At 43.9% G+C, this 22,527-nt stretch overlaps 1 protein-coding gene and 1 long non-coding RNA gene across 12 annotated transcripts in view; one reads left to right on the forward strand and one right to left on the reverse strand.

Moving 5' to 3' along the window:
• Positions 1-22,527, forward strand: part of LOC110070195 (uncharacterized) — a 32,850-nt gene that overhangs the window by 4,323 nt on the left and 6,000 nt on the right. The window contains exons 1-9 of one of the 9 annotated variants that reach the window (XM_078387508.1): positions 140-1,149; positions 2,234-2,289; positions 2,655-3,117; positions 3,276-3,375; positions 3,586-3,668; positions 3,930-4,056; positions 7,096-7,244; positions 7,815-7,944; positions 8,139-9,816. In XM_078387508.1, coding sequence (XP_078243634.1) covers positions 2,698-3,117; positions 3,276-3,375; positions 3,586-3,668; positions 3,930-4,056; positions 7,096-7,244; positions 7,815-7,944; positions 8,139-9,463 — 2,334 coding nt within the window. In that variant the 5' untranslated portion in view covers positions 140-1,149; positions 2,234-2,289; positions 2,655-2,697 and the 3' untranslated portion in view covers positions 9,464-9,816. The other 8 variants (XM_078387512.1, XM_078387507.1, XM_072987254.2 and 5 more) reach the window with 8 other exon arrangements.
• On the reverse strand, positions 13,865-20,922 carry LOC144587413 (uncharacterized). Of its 3 annotated transcripts, none has more exons than XR_013542560.1 (5): positions 20,664-20,922; positions 19,380-19,456; positions 19,010-19,138; positions 18,116-18,204; positions 13,865-15,359 (listed from the first exon to the last, which is right to left on the reverse strand). It is a non-coding gene; the product is annotated as an uncharacterized LOC144587413 (long non-coding RNA). The 3 variants fall into 3 exon arrangements; XR_013542559.1 differs by having other exon boundaries at positions 19,941-20,922; XR_013542558.1 differs by having other exon boundaries at positions 19,827-20,922.

Consider the following 22,527-nt stretch of genomic DNA (forward strand, 5'->3'; position numbering starts at 1 on the left):
GAAATGATGGGGGGGGGGGGGAACTTGGATTGTGGGGAGAGGTGGCGGTGGGGGAGGGGGAGGCTGCCCAGGCGGGGAGTCCTTGGTAGAGCCGGGCGCCCCTTCCTTTCTTCCTTGCTTCCTCTCCAAAGTCCATGGAGGGGGGGGGGCTCCTCCCTTCCAGCCTGCAAAGCCCAGCCCCTCCCCACGGATTTCCCCCTCATGCCCCACATTGACCTGGGAGAGCCCCCTCCCCCGTTCACCCAGCTTTCCCAGTGCTTGACACATCGGCATCCGTGGGGGTTGGACTTAGGGAAAGGCCTCTGTAGCGTGGAAAGAGGAGGGGGGCTAAGGAAAGCGACCCCCATCGTCCGTCTGCAGAGATAAAGGGGGTGACCTTCCTGGAGGATCCACGTGGGTTTATCTGGGTCAGACCGAAAAAAGCAAAGGATTGTTGCCCTTCTCCATGTAAAGAAAGGCGATTCCTTTGGGGTGGGTGGGTATTTTTTAACAAGGTTTTGCTAGCAGATGGAAGGAAATGCCTTCCCTCTTGTTCAAGATATCCTGCCCTAAGAGATGCAGAGAAAGAAATGCAATCAATGAAATGCAATAATAAATTTGGTAATCAGGGGACATGATTATGTACAGATACAACTGTTGTCAGTTAAACATAGGCTAAGTGGTAATGTTTTTTGAAATTAGCCTCCTGCAAGCACACCTCCATATTTATTTATAACCCGTGTCTTCCCCTTCAAGAGTTCCCGTCTCCCTCCCATCCCACAAGGAAGATCATAAAAAATGTCTTTCCATGAGACATTCCCAGGTTCTTACAAAAGCTATTCCCATCGGATTTGCTGGGGCATCTGCCCCCCCACCCCACTCTTATGCTCTTCGGGCAATGAATCTTAACAGGTACTATCAGGTTTCTTCTGACCTCTGATGACTGTCACATCAGAAGCTTGGTTTATGTTGCTCTTCACTCTTTAACCTTTCACTTGAACTGTTAGACGGGGTTTGCCCACAACTCACAAGAATAATCATATATTTTGAAGTTCTTTTCTTTTACAAGGTCCACCGGTCACTACCACCAACCGTTTGTTGCTCCTATGTGTCAGTTAATGCCCCCCTCTCTCTGGCATTTTCTATTCTCTCCGAATAGCCAACTCTCAGGTATTCAACACAATCCACCTCTTGGCTTGAACTAAATTAAGCAGCTTTTATTGCAGAAATGGATTGCAGTCAGATGGGTGCTTGTCCCTGTCTGTGCTCTGCTGTGGGGATGGGTTGGTTTGCTCATTTTTCTGGTGTAACACAATGTAATTGTTGGAGCAAAGCAAATCATCCTCAGAGCATCCCTTCCCACACCTTTCTGAGCCCCTGGCAGGGGCTTCTACGCTTTTGGTGTGAATAGGATCACTCTGTTTTGGGTTCTTTCCAGCATGTGTGATTACTGGGAATGGACCAAAAATGAACCTTCCGCTGTCAAGGCTCCTTCCATTTTGAGTTTCCAATATCATGAAGTGGCTGAATAAGTGAGCCACTTCAGGATGTTGGCTAATTGAACACTTCCTCTGCTTAGTGGAGGAGCAGAGGAAGTGATTTTTTTCAGGTTTTGGTATACCATCACTGATGCTCTGCATCATCTATAAAGCAGTATTTTAAAATTTTCTTTGCCTTGTATTATCAAGAAACTGCCTGCCACCAAATTCATGGATTTCAATGTGGGCAGTTACTTGATCAATCCCTTAAGACACAACAAATAGAAAAAGATATATTTAAACTTTCTTTATAAATAATACAGCACATCAGCAGTGGTATAACAGAGCCTGGGGGGGAATACACTTCCCCTGCCCCTCTGCCGAAGAGCAGAGGAAGTATCCTCTGCTTAAGTATCCTGAAGTGGCTTATTTATAAAGCCATGTCATGGTATTAGAAATTCAAACCAGAAGGAGCTGAACCATATAGGATTGCTTGAGCTCCGAGATGCCATTTGCATTCAAGGATTGCACCAAATGGCATGTTACATCTCCATTCAATCTCAAGGAACCCTATTTAGCCAGCAGTAGCAGTGTAGATGAGCCTATAGTTCCAGTAAAATGTACTTTTAGTTTTAAGCCTAATTCTTAATCCATCTCCCCTCTTTTTAGTTCAGTATTTTCCAAGGCTATGTTTCTCTCTCCTTTCTTCTTTCTCCTCCCTCCCTCCCTACTTCTCTTACTCTGGATTTAAAGCATTTCTTTCTCCATCTACACAGTAGGATCAGATCCACCTCTGATGGAAATCACAGGGTTCTGCATTGCTGAAAGACAGGTAGAAACATTTCTTCCTACTCAGGTGGAATCCTGGTGGGCTGAGGTGCTTTCAGGGTGGGAAATCCTGCCTGCTATAGGTCGAAGAGAAGTGTGTTCTCCCTCTCTGGAAATCCTTGTCTGTTTGAGACAGACCACCATCTTTGAAACTGTTTCTGTTTGTAAACCAGATATGCATTATGGAGAAAGTGATTTCTGGAAGCAGGGGTGCAGATGCTTGAAAAGGCAGGGAAAGCATATAGAGAGGTAAGAGAGATCAGGGGCAGAACCCTGGCAGTTGTCAACCAGAAGTATCTCTAGACTGGGAGCCATGACAGAACCTTCCCAAATCTTAAATTTCGCCCATGTTTTTTTTCTTTTCTATAGAGAGAAGAGCACCCATTTAGTTTTGTTGCGTTGGCTCTTTTGAATGAGAGGAAAGTGGAAGGGTTTGGCGGTTCTGAAGCTGGGTAAGCAGCCTGGGGACATGGAGGTTTGGGGCACTGAAGAATGCCTGGGAAGAGCTGCACAGACCAACCTCGACAGAGATTCTCTCAGCCCAGACGTCCAGCGCCAGCATTTCCGGGAGTTCTGCTACCAGGAGCACAAGGGGCCCAGAGCAGTCTGTAACCACCTTCGCAGTCTTTGCCATCAGTGGCTGAAGCCAGAAAAACACACCAAGACAGAGATGCTGGACCTGATAGTCCTCGAACAGTTCCTCACTGTCCTTCCACCAACGATGGGGAGCTGGGTCAGAAAACGTAAGCCGGAGTCCACGTCTCAGGCGGTATCCCTGGCAGAAGCTTTCCTCTTGAGCCTGGCAACAGATGGCAAGAAGAAAGGGCAGCTGGTGAGAGTTCCTGTCATCCCAAAGGGCCAAGAAAGTGCCCACTCTTTTACAAAAATTGTATGAGCGAAGCATGACCACCGTTCATCCGCATTTCTGTAATTTTTAGTCTTGTCAATTTGTTCCTTGCTGTGTTATAAATGTCCAAATTTTGGGTGCAGGAGTCTTCAGAACTGGTCACCTCGGAATTTGCTCACCCAGGACACCGGCCTCTCCTCCTGAGGAACACACAAGGGAAGGAAGAAGAAGCTGTCTTTATAGGTAAGGAACTGATCGATCTATTTTTCCTGGATCCCCCTTTTGCTGTATCTTTCCCCTTTTGATGAATGATATTGGATATGTATCCATCCATCCATGTAGGTGGTGAATCTCAACCAAAACAAGAAGAGAGTGAGGCTGTTTTCACACAAATAAAGGACAAAACGATCTGAAAAATAAGTGTTTTTTTCATGCGCTTGATCCCCCTTGCAGACCTTGGAAATCAACAAGGAACACACCCTTGCTCGTCTCTTTTCGATGGAAGAATGGCCACAGCATCTGTGCAGCCAGAACAGGTAGAGGAGAATGAATGGGGAATGGAGGAATGTGTGTTTCTCTTCCTTGTCCACTTCCTTGAGCCCCCCCCCCCAAACTTCCACCTTCCATTTTATTTTGTCAAAACTACTCCCTATCAGAAGGCTCAGGCTACGACAAGACGAATCCTGTGCTCTTACCCTCATCTACCCCATTGATGCCATTTTCTTCTGGACTAAACTTTTAAATGGTAGAAAAATTGTGGTGCCCAGGAGGATTTTAAAAGCTCCCTTTGATTTCAGGGTCCTGTAGCCTTTGAGGATCTTGCAGTGCTTTTCTCCGAGGAAGAGTGGGCCCTGCTGGACCCGGGCCAAAAGGCTCTGCACTGGGAAGTCATGGAGGAGAATTGGGCCCACACGATGTCTCTGGGTAAGCTTTCTTATCCATTCTGTTGGAGCCATTTTCACAGTGGTAGTCGTTCCAGTCTTTTTTTTCAGCAGGAATAAGAAACAAGACAAAGCAAAACCGGCTCTGAAGTATTGTGGCACTTTAAGATCTACTGATTTATTTCACTTTCTGCTTTTACGGATTACAATCCACAAGATCCATGTGTCTGAAGAACCAGATTGTGACCCTTCAAGGTCACAGTGTTACTCTTGAAGAGTATGTGGTCGTGTGCTGTCCTTTCCGACCTATGACAACCCTGTGAATTAGAGATGTCAAAAAGATCACTCGCATCAGCAGCCCTTGGAGTTTTGCTATTTCAAGGGTAAATCACTTTGTTATTATTTGACTTATTCCAGTCCACTTCAGTTCGTTCACACCAAATACTGCAGTATTGAAAAGTTCCATTTCTTGCTTTTACAGTATTGAATTTACCTGGATTCATACTTCTCAGGTTCTACATTCTAGCAATATTTGTAGGAAGGGACACTCCTTTGGTCCCTGTGAACATTAGGAACGGATGCCCTTTAGGATTTAAATCAGTTGCTTGATTAGCAACAGTACTGTTTGTACTTGTCCTTTGCCCTCCCGAGTGCCTTCCGACCTGAGAGTCTTTGCCTTTTGAGCTCGGAGACTCATCTTCCAACATTATCTTTTGTTTCATTTTTATTTGTCTCAACATAGGGTTTTAAAGGTATGACATATTTCGAAGCGGTTTATTGTTTCCTTCTTTGGTGCATTAATAACAAAAGTTAAAGTGAGTATCACTGCTGGTGTCTGCTAGGCAGCAACCCAGTACCTCTGGAGTTTCTCCACCCCCATTACCATTGGAACTATGAATTCTCATCTCCTGGTGACACTGTTCCTCCTGAACAGGTGGATGCATCTTTGTCTGGTATCTCAGCTTTGACCATTCCACCTTGACAGACTCTGCTAGAAGTCCAGACATGTAATGGAGTGTAGTTTCCTGATGGCATTGTTATCAGCTTCTCTGACACACTCAAACCTTCTGACCTTGTTAAAGTGTGCACACAAGAGGGATACTAAGGTTTACTTGATAAAAACCAATTAATAAGTTGCACCCCAAATCAGTTGTCTGGCAGAAATGGGTTGTGTTTCACTTTTTATGACTTTGTGAAGTATAACAGGTGTAAAAAGAAATAAAATATGTTGTGGCTTAGCTCGCTGGGGGCAGGCAGGCAATGTGTAACCTGCATAGTTAACTTGTAAACCACCCAGAGAGTACTTTAAGTGCTATGGGGTGGCATATAAGCAGCATACTTTGCTTCCCCCCCTCCTTACAATCAAAAGACTTGTTTGTTGCAATCCTTTTTGGTTGTTTGGAGGCACCCCTGGTTGGAGAGGAAAATGAAAGGCTCAGGAAGTCCTGAAACCAGGAAAGAACCCAATGACATCTCAATAGGGAGCAGGGAGAAATTCTGGGAAAGAACTATACAAACAACTGTAAGGGAGGGCTGCGCCTCAGATGTATGACACCAGTTTGTTAAACGATTCTGGTGCTGGAAGAATGTACTGTCCTGAAACATTGGTAGCCACCTTTTCTAATCTTTGCTATGAGTGGTTCAAGCCTCCAATGTCTCCAATAATAGCTTTATTGAATATGATTAAAGATCAACTGGCGAATGAAAATAAGGATTTCATAGTAATAATGATAACGGCAGCAAGGATAATTATGGCAAGGAATTGGAGAAATGAAAATCAATTTAACCTGGAGGAATGGTATATTTTTATTTATTTATTTTATTTATTTTATATCCCGCCTATCTGGTCGGTTAAGACCACTCTAGGCGGCTAACAGCATAAAATAGTATAAAAAATTTTAAATAGAGAATTATGGGACATGGCTATTAATGATAAACTGACATGTGATATGAAAATAAGTAGAGGCCAAATGAAAAATAATGTTTTTAAGAAAATATGGAATGTATTTTTAGAACATGTATTTTGGAGAGGGAGAGGGTTTACACCGAGGGAAGAAACAATGAAATTTTGGAGTGAAAATGGATGGAATGAAGTGTAATGCTAGTCCTGAAGGTGATGGGTGCACATGGGTAATTGTACTGTTTTGTTTTGTATTTTATAGGGTTTTTTTTCTGTAGAGTAGGTGTATTTTGTATTCTTTTAATAAAAAATAAAAAAAATAAAAAAATGAGTAGTTCAAGCCATTAAACACACCAAGACCGGAATCCTAGACTTGATCATCCTCCAACAGTTTTGGGCTCTCCTTCCACCTAAGATGGAGAGAAGGGTCAGAAAATGTAGACGTGAAGTCATATCCCAGCTAGTGTCCCTGGCAGAACGTTTCCTCTTAAGCAAAGCAAAGGAGGAAAAGCTGCTCCCGATGCCGCTGATGCCAAGAGATTTATGTGCGGCCCATCCCAAGGGGTTGGCATCATTCTGAACGTGCCCAGAGCAAAGCCTGTCTCCTTCTCCTTACATTGGATGCCATTTGCTGTATCTTGGGTTTTGTAATTCATTTTCTTATATCTGTGCCCAGGTTTTGCTGTTTCCTGTGCAAAGGCCTCAAGAATTAGCCCCTGTTTTTCTGCACAGAACAGCAAGGGCTCAGCTGCACAGAGGCCAGAAGCTCCCATTCCTGTAATACAGTGGTTCCCAACCTTGGGTAACCCAGGTGCTCTTAGACTACAGTTCCCAGAAGAATTCACCACCAGCTCTGCTGGCTGGGGTTTCTGGGAACTGTACTCCAGGAACACTTGGGTTACTCAAGGTTGGCCACCACTGCTGTTGAACAGCCTGGGAAAGAGCAGAGCAGGCACCTTGCCAACTGAGAAGGTGGCGGGTGTTCATCTCCTTCAACTGATATAAGTTTCTCGTTTCACCCAGACAGGGAATATTGTCTGAGGTGCCCTAGCCCCATTCCATGCATATAGATATGGAGTGTTGCGTAGTCAAAAAGAGGAAAAGAGCTCTCTTTCCTATGTGCAATATAAAAAGTTCATGAAAATGAAGATACCTTCCCATCCCTTTTATTTTTCCTTGCAGTCATTCAGATGATGGTGGGAACATATCCTTGGTCTTCTCTTCTTTCTGAAGGAGTGGAAACAGCTTCTACACAACTGGATTCAGTTTGTACAAAGCAGTGGAGAGGTGCTGTGTGCGTCTGTCCCTTGGCCCTCTCTCTGAACCTGAAGGTATCTGTCCTCTGTTTTTGTATGAATTGCCCATGAGGGAAGCTAAGATGTTGTCTGTGGTGGGTTGAACCCTTAATCTTAGCATCACTAACAGCCATTGCCCCATTTTCTTCTGTCTAGTAGTGAATTGTAATTAGAGATGGGCAGGAACCGGTTCGTCCCAATTCATAAAGGCAGAGCCAGATGTGGTGCTGCTCCCCTGCCCTGATTCCTGTGGATCAATCAGCCACTCCCCAGGCCTGTGCTAGCTTCCTACACCTCCTCAACTGATTTTCCAGTCCCAGCAACAGCTCAGACTTCTCTGCTTCGTCCTCTTGGCTGATCTCCCACTTAGACAAAAGGGTGGGGTAGAGAAGTCTGGGCTCTACTGGGAGATTAGCTGAGGAGGTGGGAAAAGCAAGCAAACCAGGCTTCATGAGTGGCTAGATTGGCTGGAGAGGGGAACAGCAGCACCTCTGCTAGTGCCTTTACGAACCGGAACAAATTGGGACAAACTGGTTCATGCCCACCTCTAATAGTGATAGAATCACAGCATGCTGTATGAAATCAAAACATTTCTTCTTCTCTTAGGGTGTAGTTTTGACCTGTGAGGATATTGCTGTTTGTTTCATGGAGGAGGAGTGGGCTGTGCTGGATCCAGGCCAAAGGGCTTTGCATCAGGAGGTCATGGAGGAAAATTTAGCCTGTCTGATCTCTTTGGGTAAGCTTGGCTCCCCGCCCCCCCACCCTTGGTTGGTGAAACCAATTATTCAACTGAAACTCAAGATGGTAGGCCACATGCATGACAGTTCTTACCTCAACTGTATTCTGTAAATATTGTATTTTCTCTTACATTCGGTTAGTTTTGATCCCTGACCTGAGACTCTAATTTTCCATTTTGTCATCTTCTTTCAGTTACTAATAAGAGAGAGAAGAGAACTGAAGAAGGAGAAGGGAGCATATCCTCGGGAAAAGCCATTGATAAAAAGCAGAAACAATACTTAGAGCACAGTAAAAGCTTCATTAGTAGAAGTAACCTCCACACAGCAAAGCCACTGAAATGTTTGGAATGTGGAAAGAACATCCGTCACAGCTCAAACTTTGCTCGTCATATGAGGATCCACACAGGGGAGAAACCATTTAAATGCTTGGAATGTGGAAAGAGCTTCAGTCAGAATGGAAAACTTGCTTCCCATATGAGGATCCACACAGGGGAGAAACCCTTTAAATGTTCGGAATGTGGAAAGAACTTTCGTCAGAGTGGAAAACTTGTTTCCCATATGAGAATCCACACAGGGGAGAAACCTTTTAAGTGTCTTGAATGTGGAAAGAGTTTCAGTCAGACTGCAGACCTTGCTTCCCATATGAAAATCCACAGTGGGGAGAAACCTTTTAAATGTTCAGAATGTGGAAAGAGCTTCCGTCAGAGGGGAAAACTTGCTTGCCATTTGAGAATTCACACCGGGGAGAAGCCGTTTAAATGCATGGCATGTAGAAAGAGCTTCAGCCGAAGCACAGTCCTTGATTCCCATATGAGAATCCACACAGGGGAAAAACCATTTAAATGCTTGGAATGTGGAAAGACCTTCAGTCACAACACAACTCTTGCTTCTCATATGAGAATCCACACAGGTGAGAAACCATTTAAATGCCCCAAATGCCGAAAGAACTTCAGTCAGAGCACACACCTTGCTTGCCATATGAGAATCCACACAGGAGAGAAACCATATAAGTGTTTGGAATGTGGAAAGAGCTTCAGTCAGAGTGCAAACCTTTCTTCCCATATGAGGATCCACACAGGAGAGAAACCATTTAAGTGTTTAGAATGTGGAAAGAGCTTCAGTCAGAATACACATCTTGCTTCCCATATGAGAATTCACACAGGGGAGAAACCATTTAAGTGTTTAGAATGTGGAAATACCTTCAGTCGAAGCACAAACCTTGATTCCCATATGAGGATCCACACAGGAGAGAAACCATTTAAATGCTTGGAATGTGGAAAGAGCTTCAGTCAAAGTGGAAAAATTGCTTCCCATATGAGAATCCACACAGGAGAGAAACCTTTTAAATGCTTACAGTGCGGAAAGACCTTCCGTCAGACTGGACACCTTACGTCTCATATGAGATCTCACATGAGAATTCACGTTGGGAACAAATCTTTTAAATCAGGAAATTCAGAAAGGGCTTCCGTCAGGTCACAGACTTTGCTTCCCATCAATGAGTACAGGGATATGCGGTGACACTGCTTAACTGCTTAGTGTGTGGAAAGCTCTTTAAGCAGACAAGACATTTGAATCTTAAAATAATGGAGTTGGGGGGGGCATGCATAAAAGACCATCAAGTCCAACTCTCTGCTCAATGCAGGAATCCATATCCAAGTAGATCTGACAGATGGTTCCCTAATTTTCTCTTGTATGCTTCCAGAGCTGGAGTACTCACCACTCTAACAAGAAGTTTTTGATAGTCATCTGAATCTGCCTTCCTGTAGCTAGAGCCCACTGTTGTGTATCCTGTACTCCGGGATGATTGAGAACTAATCCTGCCTCTTCTCTGTATGACAATCTATCAAATATTTGAAAAAAATACTATCATATCCCTCTTCTGTCTTCTTTTCTCAAAACTAAACATATCCTTTATTTCAGTCTTTCCTCATGGGCCTGGTTTCCAGTTCCCTGATCACGCTTGTTGCCCTCCTTTGAAACTGCTCCAGATCTTTTGGCATCATTCTTGAAAGTGCAATATCCTAAACAGTATTCAAGATAAGGCCTAACTAGTGCTGAAAGTAGGGGAACTAGTATTTCACAGGAAATAGCATAAGCCTTTTTTTTTTTTTTGCAGCCACATTACGCTGTTGGCTCATATTTAGCTTGTAATCCACAACAATCCAAGATCCTTCTTGTCCAAAGTGTTAATGAGCCAAGTAGCCCCCATCCTGTAACTGTTCCCCACCCCACAAGGTGTAGAACTTTGGACTCACCACTGTTAAATTTCATTAACAAAATTGTGGAAGAGTACAGGGCCTGGGACTAAGCCTTGTGGCACCCTACTTGAGAAGGAAATAATCAGTCTCTGAGTATAATTCGGTAACCAATTGTGTATCCATCTGACAGTTGTGTTATTCAGCCCAAACTCAGCTTGTTCAGCCCAAACCCAGCTTGTTAATCAGAATATAATGGGGCACTTTGTCAAAGATTTTGCTAAAGTCAAGATATATGATGTCTACAGCAATGTGTGTGTGTGTGTGGGGGGGGGAGAGAAACAGAAGGCTGAGGTGCAAGATTGGCTTCCAGGTTTGCCAAGGACTCACGAATTTTCACTCCCAAACTGCTTCCGAAGGTGGGAAGGCAGAGCAGAGCTTGGTAGGGTCAGCCTTTGCCGAGCTAAAAAGGGAAGGCCCTGTTTGGTCTGGTTTTTTTTCCAAAATGTGGGGCGGGGGGGGGGGCGAGCAGCGGCAGAAAATGCCTTCGGGCTTTCAGAGGCTGAACTGCGAGGCCGACTCTCCTTCCGCTCACTTTCCTCGGCGTCTCCAGGCGGCCAGAGGCCCGAACTGCCTCAGAAAACTTCCAAAGTGCGCGGGGGGGGGGGCGGTTTCCCTGGTGCCGCTTCTCTGAGGCGTTGCTTGGCAACCGAGCGGCCGCCTGAGGAGGCTGGTCGGGAGGCCGCGGCTGGATGACGAGGGACAGAGAAGAGGAGGGGGATGGGATGGCAGTCCAAGAAAGAGGGAAGGAAGGGGCTGGAAAGAAAAAGAAAAGGCGGGCCGCGGTATTTCCCCTCAGGGCCAGCTCCTGCCTCGAACTTCAGGCTGGGACAGAGAGGGAACCCGCGCCTCAGAAACAAGCCAGCCCTCCTTTCCTCTCCTTCCGCCCAAGAGACCACTGTCGCGTCAGAACGCGCTCCTGCGTTGTGCCCGCTCGCTCGCCTTCAGAACGTGAACAGCTCGCACGAGGGGGACGGGGGAGAGAAAGGACTTGGGGAACCGTTGCGCCTGCGCAGAGAAGAACCGGCGGTGTGTGGGGACGAGGCTTTTCGCCTCAGGCGGGACCAGGCGGTTTCTCTGGGCAACTGAGGCGCCTCCTGAAATTAATAACTCACGTTATTCTTTATCCTTAACGCGTTCTCACGAGGAGGGAGCGGGGCAGCTTTTTCTTGCCCTTTGAAGGATTCATGGCAGGCAGAAGTTGAAGTCTCTTGCCCGTACCTTCTCATTACCTGCACATTTTAATCATTTTCAAAGTGCGCTGCTTATATACCGCCCCATAGCGCTTCAAGCACTCTCTGGGGGGTTTAAAAGTTAATTATGCAGGCTACACATTGCCCCACCCCGCGCAAGCTAGGCACTCATTTTATGTGTTGTCTTGTTGCTGATTACCCCTCCATCTGTCTTTCCAGGCTTCCTTTTTCCAATTCTGCCCCCTTTCCGTCATTTACACCTTTCTTCCTTTGCCTCTTCATCATCCTCTTCCTCTCTCCATCCCTCCTTCCTCAGCTTTTTACTCTGACGCTTCTCTTGCCAGCACTACCCTTCCCCCATCGCAAAACGATGGACACACACCTGTTTTTTTTTTTTCCAAATTAAGTACTGTACAATATGTTAGATCAGATTACTGATACTTGATCCTTCGCAAGAGTCCTACAAAACTGCATTAGACCTTGGGGGGGATCAGAAGCCTCTGTTTGTCACAACTGACAGTTATCCCAATAATTAAGTTAACTCAGGCCCCCTATTCTCCACTGCCTCCCGGAGTTGGGTTAAATTAATGTATTAATATTAATACATATATTTATAAAATAAAATATAAAGTTAACATTCTATTCATAGAAATTACTCTTTCCATCTCTGGTGGATAGCCCAGCTGCGACCCTATCTCGACACGGGGGCGCTCACTATCTTGGTGCATGCACTTGTAGTCTCAAGATTAGACCACTGTAATGTGCTCTACATGAGGCTGCCTTTGAGAAAATAGTGTGGTGCCTTGCACTGCGACGTTAATTCGTTCCAGCAAAATCGCTGTTGAACGAAAACGTCGTAATGCGATATTAAAAAGCCCATAGAAACACATTAAAACATGATTAATGCGTTCCTATGGGCTTCAAACTCACAGTTCAGCAAAGATCCTCCATAGCGCGGCCATTTTCGGTGGCTGTAGAGCGAGGAATCCATCCCAGAAAACAGCATGCGTCCATTTTGTTTACCCGGTGGCCATTTTGAAACCGCGGATCAGCTGTTTTAAAATCGTTGCTTTGCGAAGATCGGTTCCCGAAGCAGGGAACTGATCATCGCAGAGCGAAATTCCCCCATAGGAAACATCGTTTTGCAATTGCAAAAAGTTTGTCGCAAAGTGATTTCGTCACAAAACAGAGCGCTCGCTAAGCGAGGCACCACTGTACCAGCATATTTCTCCTATTCTGGCCACATTGCATTGGCAGCCCATTCAGTTCCACATTGACTTCAAAGTTTTAATGCTTACTTACAAAGCCCTAAACTGTTTAGGACCTCAATATTTGGTGGAATGCCTACTCCCACCAAGCTCTACCCGGATCACCCGAGCAAGTCAGGAGGTGAGGCTGAGGAGCTTGACGCCAAGAGAGGCCCAGAAGGAAAAAAACACAAAACCAGGCCTTCTTGGCAGAAGCTCCTCGCCTTTGGAACAACCTCCCTCGAGATTCGCGTGGCCCCTACGCTGAGTTTGTTTAAAAACCAACTAAAAACATGGATGTTTATTCATGCCTTCCCTCCAGTCGATACCTGACCTTTTTTTTCTTTATTTATTTTTCTTTATTTAATTTTTACTCTATCTCCCTGCTTTGTTAAATTGTTATTGGTAGATATTTTATGTAACAAATTGTCTGTTATTTTTATGTTGTTTATGTTGTGTTGCAAGCAGCCTAGAGTGGTCATAGGACCAGATAGGTGGGGTATAAATAAAATAAATACATACACAAATCACCCAGTCTGTATTAGCAGAGTCCTTTTAGCTTTTCACCTGCTATTTATTTATTTATTTATTTATTTATTTATTTAATTTATACCCTGCCACTCTAGACCATGTCTACTCGGGGCGGCTTACAACATAAAATAGGACAATATAAAATATAAATAATCATAAAATACAATTGTCCTCTGGACCACTAAATGGCGTTTTCTTCCCCTCTAATGTTCTCTATCGTCTGTTATATCAGAAACATTTACTAGTTCTCTTCCTTTTTGCCTCCTTTCTTACCTTGTTTTTAAATCTCTGAGCATATAATGTGTGTCTTAAGAGGGAATTGCCCCCCCCCAAGCTTATTTAAAGTTCAGCACATTCCTCTCGTTCTCCAACCAGTTCACAATTTTTCATTTTCTATTCTTAATTATCTCCACGTATTTTCAGTCAGAAGCACTTGCCTGTAAAAGCATGAACCATTCTCTATCTTTTTTTTCACAGTCAGAAAGAAAACTTCCAGCTCCTTTTGCTATATTGGCTCTAAATGCTGATTTCTCTGGCAGCTGGAACATTCTTCAGAGTTGTTTTGGAAGATAAAAACGGCTTACAGCTATGAAAAAAAGTAAGCATAAATACTTAAAAATATTTCCTTGCAACTTATTACAAGTATGAGAAGTTGCACGCAAATACAAAACTTAAGTTGTAGGCAGAAACAAATTCATGCAAAAATAGTTTATAGCCTAAAAGAGGCACATTTGAAAATGTGGCACATTGAAACTGAAAGACAAAGAGTACATCAAAGAGTGGTCAATTGATCAGATGGGTGGGATATAAATACAATAAATAAATAAATAAATACATCTCTTAAAATATGGAAGTTCTTAAAAGTAACAAGTATTATAAAATTAAGTAATATTTGAATTTATGGAGGAAAGCTCATGGTGAATATTGCTGTCTGTGATGATACTGAAAAAGATGGCATATAAATATTTCAAATAAATGTGATGAATGCCAGTTTGTGTGTCTTATCTCTCAGTATTTATTATTTACTTAATAAATTTATTTAAATTCTATTTATTTTGTTCTTTTCCCTATATACAAAAGGCTTTTTCATAGGTCTCATAATTTCCCATGCTTAAATATCCAAAAAATACATATTTCAATGGGAAACTGTATTGCTGTTGAATATACCTCTAATCGTAATTTACAATCTAGTGAGCTGCCATTATACTGATGATTTTTATTTGATTAACAATTTTTGCAGATCCTTAAAAGCATAAAAGGTCTGAAAATACTAAATTATTAGGAGACTCAAACACTGCAGCACAAAGTATTGGATGTATAGAGAGAGAGATGCATGCATCATCTCCAAGCTGTAGCAGAACATTATTCAATTGAATAATGATTCAGTGAACTTGCTCAGCTGGAGCTGGTTAATTGTTTCGGTACACTTAGAAAATGTTTTGCAAAGACTATAGTAAACTATTGCCAAGCTACAATTTTAAATGTGCTTTCATTTTTCAGACAAAATTTTCAGTATTTCCTTAACTGTATTTTAACATTTATGTAGCATTACTTCATATTCAGAATGTTAGTGGGCAATATCACAAAGACAATAGGAAAACCCAATGCATGAATGTCAGATGTATGAGAGCTGACCTCAGGCCTTCCATGCTCCTCATATTTCAAGGGTTTCTGTCCCCTGCAAGTTTTTAAATGCACAGTGAGGGTGAACTGATAAATTAGGTTCTTCCCACACTTCCTACAATTATAAAGTTTCTCCCCTGTGTGGCTTGTATGATGTCTGTTCAAACTTCCACTATAACTGAAGCTTTTCCCACACTGAAAACATTAATATGGCCTCTTTGCTGTGTGGATTATTTCATGTTTAACGAGTGTTCCTGTATCACTGAAGCTTTTCCCACACTCCCTGAATGTAAATGGTTTCTGCCCTGTGTGGATTAATGGATGTGTCCTAAGGCCTCCACTCCTGCTGAAGCTCTTTCCACACTCAGTACATTTATACAAGTTATCCATATGGCTTCTTTGATGACTCTTAAGGAATCCTCTATTACTGTAAATCTTTCCACATTCCTTGCATTTATATGGTTTTTCCTCTACATGGATATCTTTGATTTTCTTCCTTCCTCATGCTTGTGTTCCTTCAATGACACAGCAGGTAGCTGTGGATATTCATTTTGCTCCCCATCATCTGCATATAGTGAAAGAAAGAAAAAATAAAGAAATAAAGGTGGAGCTAAAGGATTTAATCAATAAAACAACCAACATGATAATGCCATTTTATAAAATGCTGGGAAGGCCACACCTGGAGTATTGTGTTCAGTTCTGATCACCGCACCTCAAGAAAAAGCCAGAGTGGAACTGGAAAAGGTGCAGAAGAGTGCAACTAAATTGGGGCTCTTGAGTCTAGAGAAAAGGCGCCCAATGGGGGACACAATTGAGACATATAAAATTAGGCAGGGAGTGGGTTATGTGGATAGAGGGAAGCTTTTTTCCCTCTCACGCAACACCAGAACTAGGGCACATCTACTCCAACTGAGTGTTAGGAGAGAGAACAGAGAAAAGAAAATCTTTCTTTACTCAGCATGTTGTTCATTTGTGGAACTGCTTGCCACCAGATGTGGTGATGGCATCTGGCCTTTAAAAGGTGAATTGGACAGATTTCTGGAGGAAAAGTCCAAAACAGGTTACAAGCCATGATGGGGATGTATAATCTCCAGGCTTTCAAAGGAAGGTACCTCAAAAAGCCAGGTGGGTATTAGGAGACAGGTCTCTCATGTGTTCCCAGAGGAATCTGGTGAGGCCACTGTGAGACACAGGAAGCTGGATTAGATGGGCTCTTGGCCTGGCCCAGCAGGGCATTTATGTTCAGCCAACAACAGAAATGTCATTCTGGCCTATTTCCCATTTTATTTTAAAAGTGAGAGATAAGTGTGATTCTTTTCCTCCTGAGATACAACCATGGAACCAAATAGCTGAATAAAGATGAACATTAAGAAAACAAAAATCATGATGACTGAAAAACTACACATCTCTCACGATCTCTCATGTAGACACTGAAGATTTTGTGTACTTTATTTCAATCATTAATACAAATGGAAACTGCAGCAGAAATCAAATGACGAGGGAAGCTTGGGGGGGGGGGAAGGTGGGAAGGAAGATCTTCAAGCATAAGGATGTTTTCAGGAAGACCAATGTGAAAATCATCTGTCTTATGGTATCCCCAATTACTTTTTATGGTTATGAAAGTGTTAACAGGATATGGGTCTCTTTATTTGGAGAAAGCTGGGACATCAATAGAATGTCAGGAGGGTTACTAGTATTCATGTAAGGTCTGCATAACTTGTAGCAGTTAATTGCAGCTAACTGAACAGGTGTTATCTTGACTATATAGTCAGGCATGTGACCAGATATGCAACACAAATGTGAATTAGTAGCTCATCAATTAACCAAAATTAGGCATGGCAAGTTACCCAGACACCTATGTGTGAATTCCAGCAGGATTCTGGGCACTAAATGAATGAATGAAATAAACACAAGGCAAATCATTTCCTCCACCACCTCTCATTTAAGGTTCAATCTAAGCAAATAACTCTTGGAAGAGAGGGGGGTAAGATAGCAAATGGCCAAACAGAAATAAGCTAGGCTTTCTGACATCTACATGAAACTGCTGGGAGAGGTTGTCCAGAGTTTTGTGGTTCAGTGTCCCAGTACACAGATGACACTCACCTCTATCTAGCATTTCCATCTAAATCCAAGGAATCGGTTCCAGCTCTAGATCAATGTCTGGTGTCAGTAATAGAGTGGATGAGGATGAATAAACTGAAACTTAATCCAGACAAGACTGGTGTGCTCCTGGTCAGTTAAAATGCAATTGGCAAACTCTGGAACTCCCTCCCACTGGAGGCTAGGCTAGCCCCATCTTTGCCATCCTTCCAGAAGCAAACTCCTTTCTCTTTAGGCAGGTTTTCCCTTAGAGGTGTTTAAATGGATTGTTGTGCTTCCTTGATTTGAATATGGTTTTTTTAGTGTCATATTTGTTTGATTCTCTTAAAATATTTGTATAATCACTGTTTTTAGTTTTTAAATATTGTCTTTTACTGATGTAAGTGACCTTGTGTCCTTTTGAACCTCCATATGAACCTACCCGGCAGTTAAGATCTAGCCAGGGGGCCCTTTTGAAAGAGCCATCCCTCAAGGAGGTAAGAGGGATGGCTTGTAGACAAAGGGCCTTCTCGGCAGCTGCCCCCAAACTATGGAACACCATCCCAATTGAGATTCATCTGGCATCGGCGCCAGGTCAAAACCTTCTTGTTCAAGTGCAGTATTGAGTTTAAATGCGGGGTCATAAGTTTTTGGTGGAATTTTAATTGCTGGGAGAAATGGGGTATCTATATTGGTATGGTGAGTGTAGTGTATATTTTAACTTTTTTTTGTAGTGGTGTTGTCCAGTTTTACCTTGGGGAAGAGCACCTCATTTCGTTGCACCCACTAGTGAGTGCAATGACAATAAATTTCTTATGTCTTATGTCTTATTTAATTGAAATAATATCAACTGTGGGTCCTGATGGCAATTTTTAGAGTATATATTTTAATTGTATTTTATTTGTTTTATCTTTTTAATTGTATTTTAATTGTTGTAAGCTGCCCAGAGACCTTCAGGTAATGTGGGCAGCGTATAAGTTAAATAAGTAAGTAAGTAAGTAAGTAAGTAAGTAAGTAAGTAAGTAAGTAAGTAAGTAAGTAAGTAAGTAAGTAAGTAAGTAAGTAAGTAAGTAAGTAAATAAATAAATAAATAAATAAATAAGGATAAAAATATTTTAAATAAATAAATAAGGTAGGAGGGTGAAGCCCACCAGGAGAAATCATGGCCTGATGGACTGGCCTGTCCTCAGTGAGATTAACCATGAAACACAGGATGTTCCCACCATCCATCTGAGCCGGTACCTGACCATCTTTCTTGTTCCTCAGAACCCTGGAGAGATGGATTGTGTGTCCTTCTTCCAGCAAGGAGATGAGGTCTGGTTTGGGGAAATCTTCCACAGAAACAAAGATGTGAGTTACTTTTCTTCGCAAATTTCCGAGGCATTCAAAACCTACCCTTTACTGTCAATCTTTCTTTAGAACCAAGAAATGCAGGGTTCTGCTGTCCTGTGGGCAGTGTCGTCCTTCAGCTTCAGAACCAGAATTAGCTCACACAAAAATCCTCTCTTGTACCCAAAACTACTCCTAAGTCTCAACCCATATTAAAGCTTTTCTTTCTCCTTCTCTTTCACACATATACGCAGTGGATACAGGCTGAGCCATGGTTATCCCATCAACAAACAAGTTAAAAGATTGAATAGAGACAAGCATGCAGGTGGAATAAGAAACCAATGATACACCGGAACCATTTCAAACAGCAAATGAAGGGGGTCTACGGTTTTGGATGCCTCTTCTGTGAAACCCACATGAAAGGAAACGTTCACACACATACACACACTTATCACATCTGAGAGACCACCAAATCAGAAATCATCTCCCCAGGAAGCACTTTTAATTGCAGATAGGCACATTTAAGTGGAGGATTAAATTCCATGGTTTAAATATCTGTAATATATACCCTCACCTGATGCCATTTCTGAGACCTGGGCCAAAATAGAGCTAAAACTAAGATTTATCCATACACCAGGCACTGTTGCATTTGAAGGGGGACCAGCCAAACTGGCATGGGGTGGCACAAGAGGGCATACAGTCTAGCGACCCACTCCAGACTGCATCCGGGCAATGCAGATGGCAATGCTAACAACATAAATCCATTTGTTTTTAGCCCCCATTCTCTAATGGCAAAGGGACCCTTACCTAGAGAGAAAACATTCTCATAAATTTCCATCTTGATTTCCTTGTTGAGAACTCTTTGGCCCTGATTCAGGAGGTCCCACTGGACAATCTGGAGAAATATATGGTCATCTCCTCAAAAGAGACTCGGAGCTGAAAAAGAAAAGAAAAAAAGACGATTGCCGCACATTCATTCGTTCCCTGTTTGCAAAACAGCAGAGTTTCTTTGTATGTGTGTTTCCTTTCTATTATTATTTTGGTGGATTCAAAGCTTCAAAAAAAAAAAAGTAAGGACAGCCTTCTTGCTGAGATTCCTGGACATCTAGAGGTCTAACGGTAAAAGTACTATACAAGGAGACAGGCTGCCCCTCTGCATTTATGATCCCTCTCTTACCTGCCGACGCTGAACTGGGTCTCCTTCCTCCTCTGCATTAAGATGAGAGGAGCCAGATTGTGCCTCCATGGTACTGCCTGTAAGGGGAGAAAAACAAAGAAGTAAACTCTTTTGTTTAATTGAGAGATGGACCCGACCAATAAACATCAACACATACCCTTATTTCAGACAGATCATTCATTCTAAAATGTGGCTTGAGCCGAATTTTTGTGTGTCCTGCTGAAGGAGGTGGTTCCGAAGACCAGAGGGCCAAAAAGGGAACCTGCTGCAGGAATGGCTTGCATTTTTTTATCGTTTTACTTGTCTAGCATCCCAAATCATTATTAAAAAAAAACTTGAGATGAAATGCGAAGCCCCTTCTTGTTAAGCATCCTATAAATGCATCTCACCACTGTTGGGGAAACTGCTGGCCACCCTTCCTAGTTCCTACAGGCAGATATCACTCACCTGTGAACAGCTGGTGGAGGAGATGGAAGCCTGAAGAGCAACCCTCCCTCCCTTACAAGGCCATTGTCAAACTCCTGTGAAAGTTCATTTGTGAGAATGAATACATCTACTCACTTCATTTTTCTTCGCATTTTCCTTCCTCCGAGGAGCAAACTGGGCAAACAGCCCACAGGCCATCTTCTCCTCCAGCCGGAATACAGGACTAACCCCTCCCCTCCTCAAGCCTTCCTGAAAGACTATTTCCTTTGAAGGGGGTAGCATCCTTCTCTTCTCTCCTCCCCCCAAGTCCTATGGAGACCATATAGACCTCCTTGAAGAAATAGGGGTGAGGGTGCTGGTGCAATGCAAGGGGGAGAGGGGGCCCTGGGCAGCAGGATGACACTTGATTTCTCAGCAAGAGGGGGTAGAGACCCCTTTTTCTCCCTTTCTTTCCTGCAAAGAATTGGTGGCCCTGCTAGAAGCAGTGCAAAGAGGATCCTGCAAATGAGGGGTGCTGCTCTTTGCACCCCATTTTTTTACGGCTGGGTAGCAGCTCTCTCTCACACATACACACACACACTCCCTCCCTCTCTAAAAACACACACACACTCCCTCTCTAAACACACACACACACACTCCCTCCCTCCTTCTCTAAACACACACACACACATACACACTCCCTCCCTCTCACACACACACTCCCTCCCTCTCTCTCACACACACACACACACACTCACTCACTCACGCCCTCTCTCTCACTCTCTCTCTCTCTCTCTCACTCACACACACACACACACACACACACACACACACACACACACACACACACACACACACACACACAGAGTACAAATTCACCAAGCAAGCACCACTTCCGGTTTCCAGCAGTGCTTCCGCCTCAAGCAACGGAAGCGAGGAGCTCCGCGAGGCGGGAGGAAAACATAGAGCTACGAATGCTCTAGAACCCTCCCCGGTCTCCCCCGTTCGGCCCAATCCGGTGCCTTTTTCCTTCGCGCCCCGGGGTAAGGAAGCCTCGGTGGCGCTCCAGGAGGCGGAGCCCCAAGCATCGCGCTGCTCCGGGCCTTGTCCCAAAGGGGAACCGGAACCGGAAGTGGGACGCGGGCGGGGTGGGGGAGGAGAGAGAGAGAGGAGGGATCTCTCTCCCTTTTCCGGCGCCCCATCGTCGAAGGTCTTGGAAGAAGGGGTTCCTGGCCGGTGCCGGGGATTCAAGGCAAGGAAAAAAAAACCGGGGGTGGGGAGGGAGGGAGTTAAGCGCCCCCCCCCGGGATGAATGCACAGGCTCCCCATAAGCAGCAAACTCCCAACCATTGCGTTGCAAGCGTCCTTGGCAGAGCAAGGCCTTTGTTCCCCGGGGGTGGAAATGGCGATGGGAGGGCAAGGCAGGGAGATCTGGGTGCAAAGGGCAGCCGCTCCAACGCCCAGGAGGGTGGGAACACCGGGGTGGGAAGGGGTGGGAGCAGGGGCGGGTCGGGGTGTGTGTGTCACGATGGGAAGGCCTGGTTGGGGAGGGGGACGACGATTGGAAACATTGGAGGGAACATAGTGTTTTCTCTTTTTTTCCCATTTCAACCAGCCCAGGTCGGTTTTTGATTTCCCCCCCCGGAAAATGGGGGGGGGAATGGGGAGTGGATTATGTTTTTTACGATGATAAATAATATGTCTGTGCCACGGTATTCAAACTATACGATATGAAGACTTTCATGATAGACTTCTGAGACTTTTATGTATTTAGGTTCTCTCTAGAGATGTAAACTTTCTGGAAATTTCCATTTGCTGTTGTTTTTTTCAAGAAAACATGGACCTTTGGGGAAATTTTACCTCTCTAGGGGGAGGAAAGGACATGGGGTAGGCGAGGGGGAGAGAGAGATGGGCTGAACTGCATCTTTCCTCCTTTCTCATGCTGGAAGCTGGAGAAGATGAAACACTCTTTTTTGCAGGAGGTGGGAAAAGATGCTTTGAGGGGGAGAGAGTTTGTGATGTCAATCCCCAGCGGGTATCATCATGCTGCCTGTGGGATTTTGGGAAGGGAAGGTAGGTACCTGGCTGCAGAGGTAGAAGGAAGGAGTTTGATCCCCGTTGTGTACTCCAGAAGAGCCAGCCTGTGTGGCCTTGAATCAGCTGCAGGATCCCAGAGGGCCTCCAGAAAAGGGAAATGGGAAACCATCTCTGATTACTTTCTGTCTCAGACCCCCTGAAAAAGGTCACAATAAGTCTGAACTGGCCTGACAGGACATGGTTATTATTGGGAGAAAAACAATAACAAGCCACTGCTAAGTTTTAAAATTATCCATTATAGTTGTGTGCTCTTTTTCATTTGAAGTATTTTTATTTCCAATTACGCCACTGTGCAGTGTATGTGCATTTATATATATAACTTACGTTATTTGTTATGGCCCTCAGATAAATTGTCATGGGAGCTAATCTGGAATCTGCTCTTTAGGATCTCAGGGGTGCTTCTGAACAAATTTGGACACAAACCCCTCTCCACCCTGCCAGGATTCTTCTGCATCCTTATAGGGATTGGGAGGTAGGGCCAATGTCAGGGCATTCAGAGTCCAGGTGATGAGCTTAGTGACTTAAACAATTTTGGGGTCTTGTTTGCTAGAGGGAATGCCTGTACCAGCATGAGCCTCTCCATGCTTTGAGGATGTAGTTGATGATGCCCCTCCCCTTTTTTTTACCACCCCAGTGTTCAGATAAG

Source organism: Pogona vitticeps, chromosome 2 (assembly GCF_051106095.1).
Source record: "Pogona vitticeps strain Pit_001003342236 chromosome 2, PviZW2.1, whole genome shotgun sequence".
Lineage (NCBI taxonomy): Eukaryota > Metazoa > Chordata > Lepidosauria > Squamata > Agamidae > Pogona > Pogona vitticeps.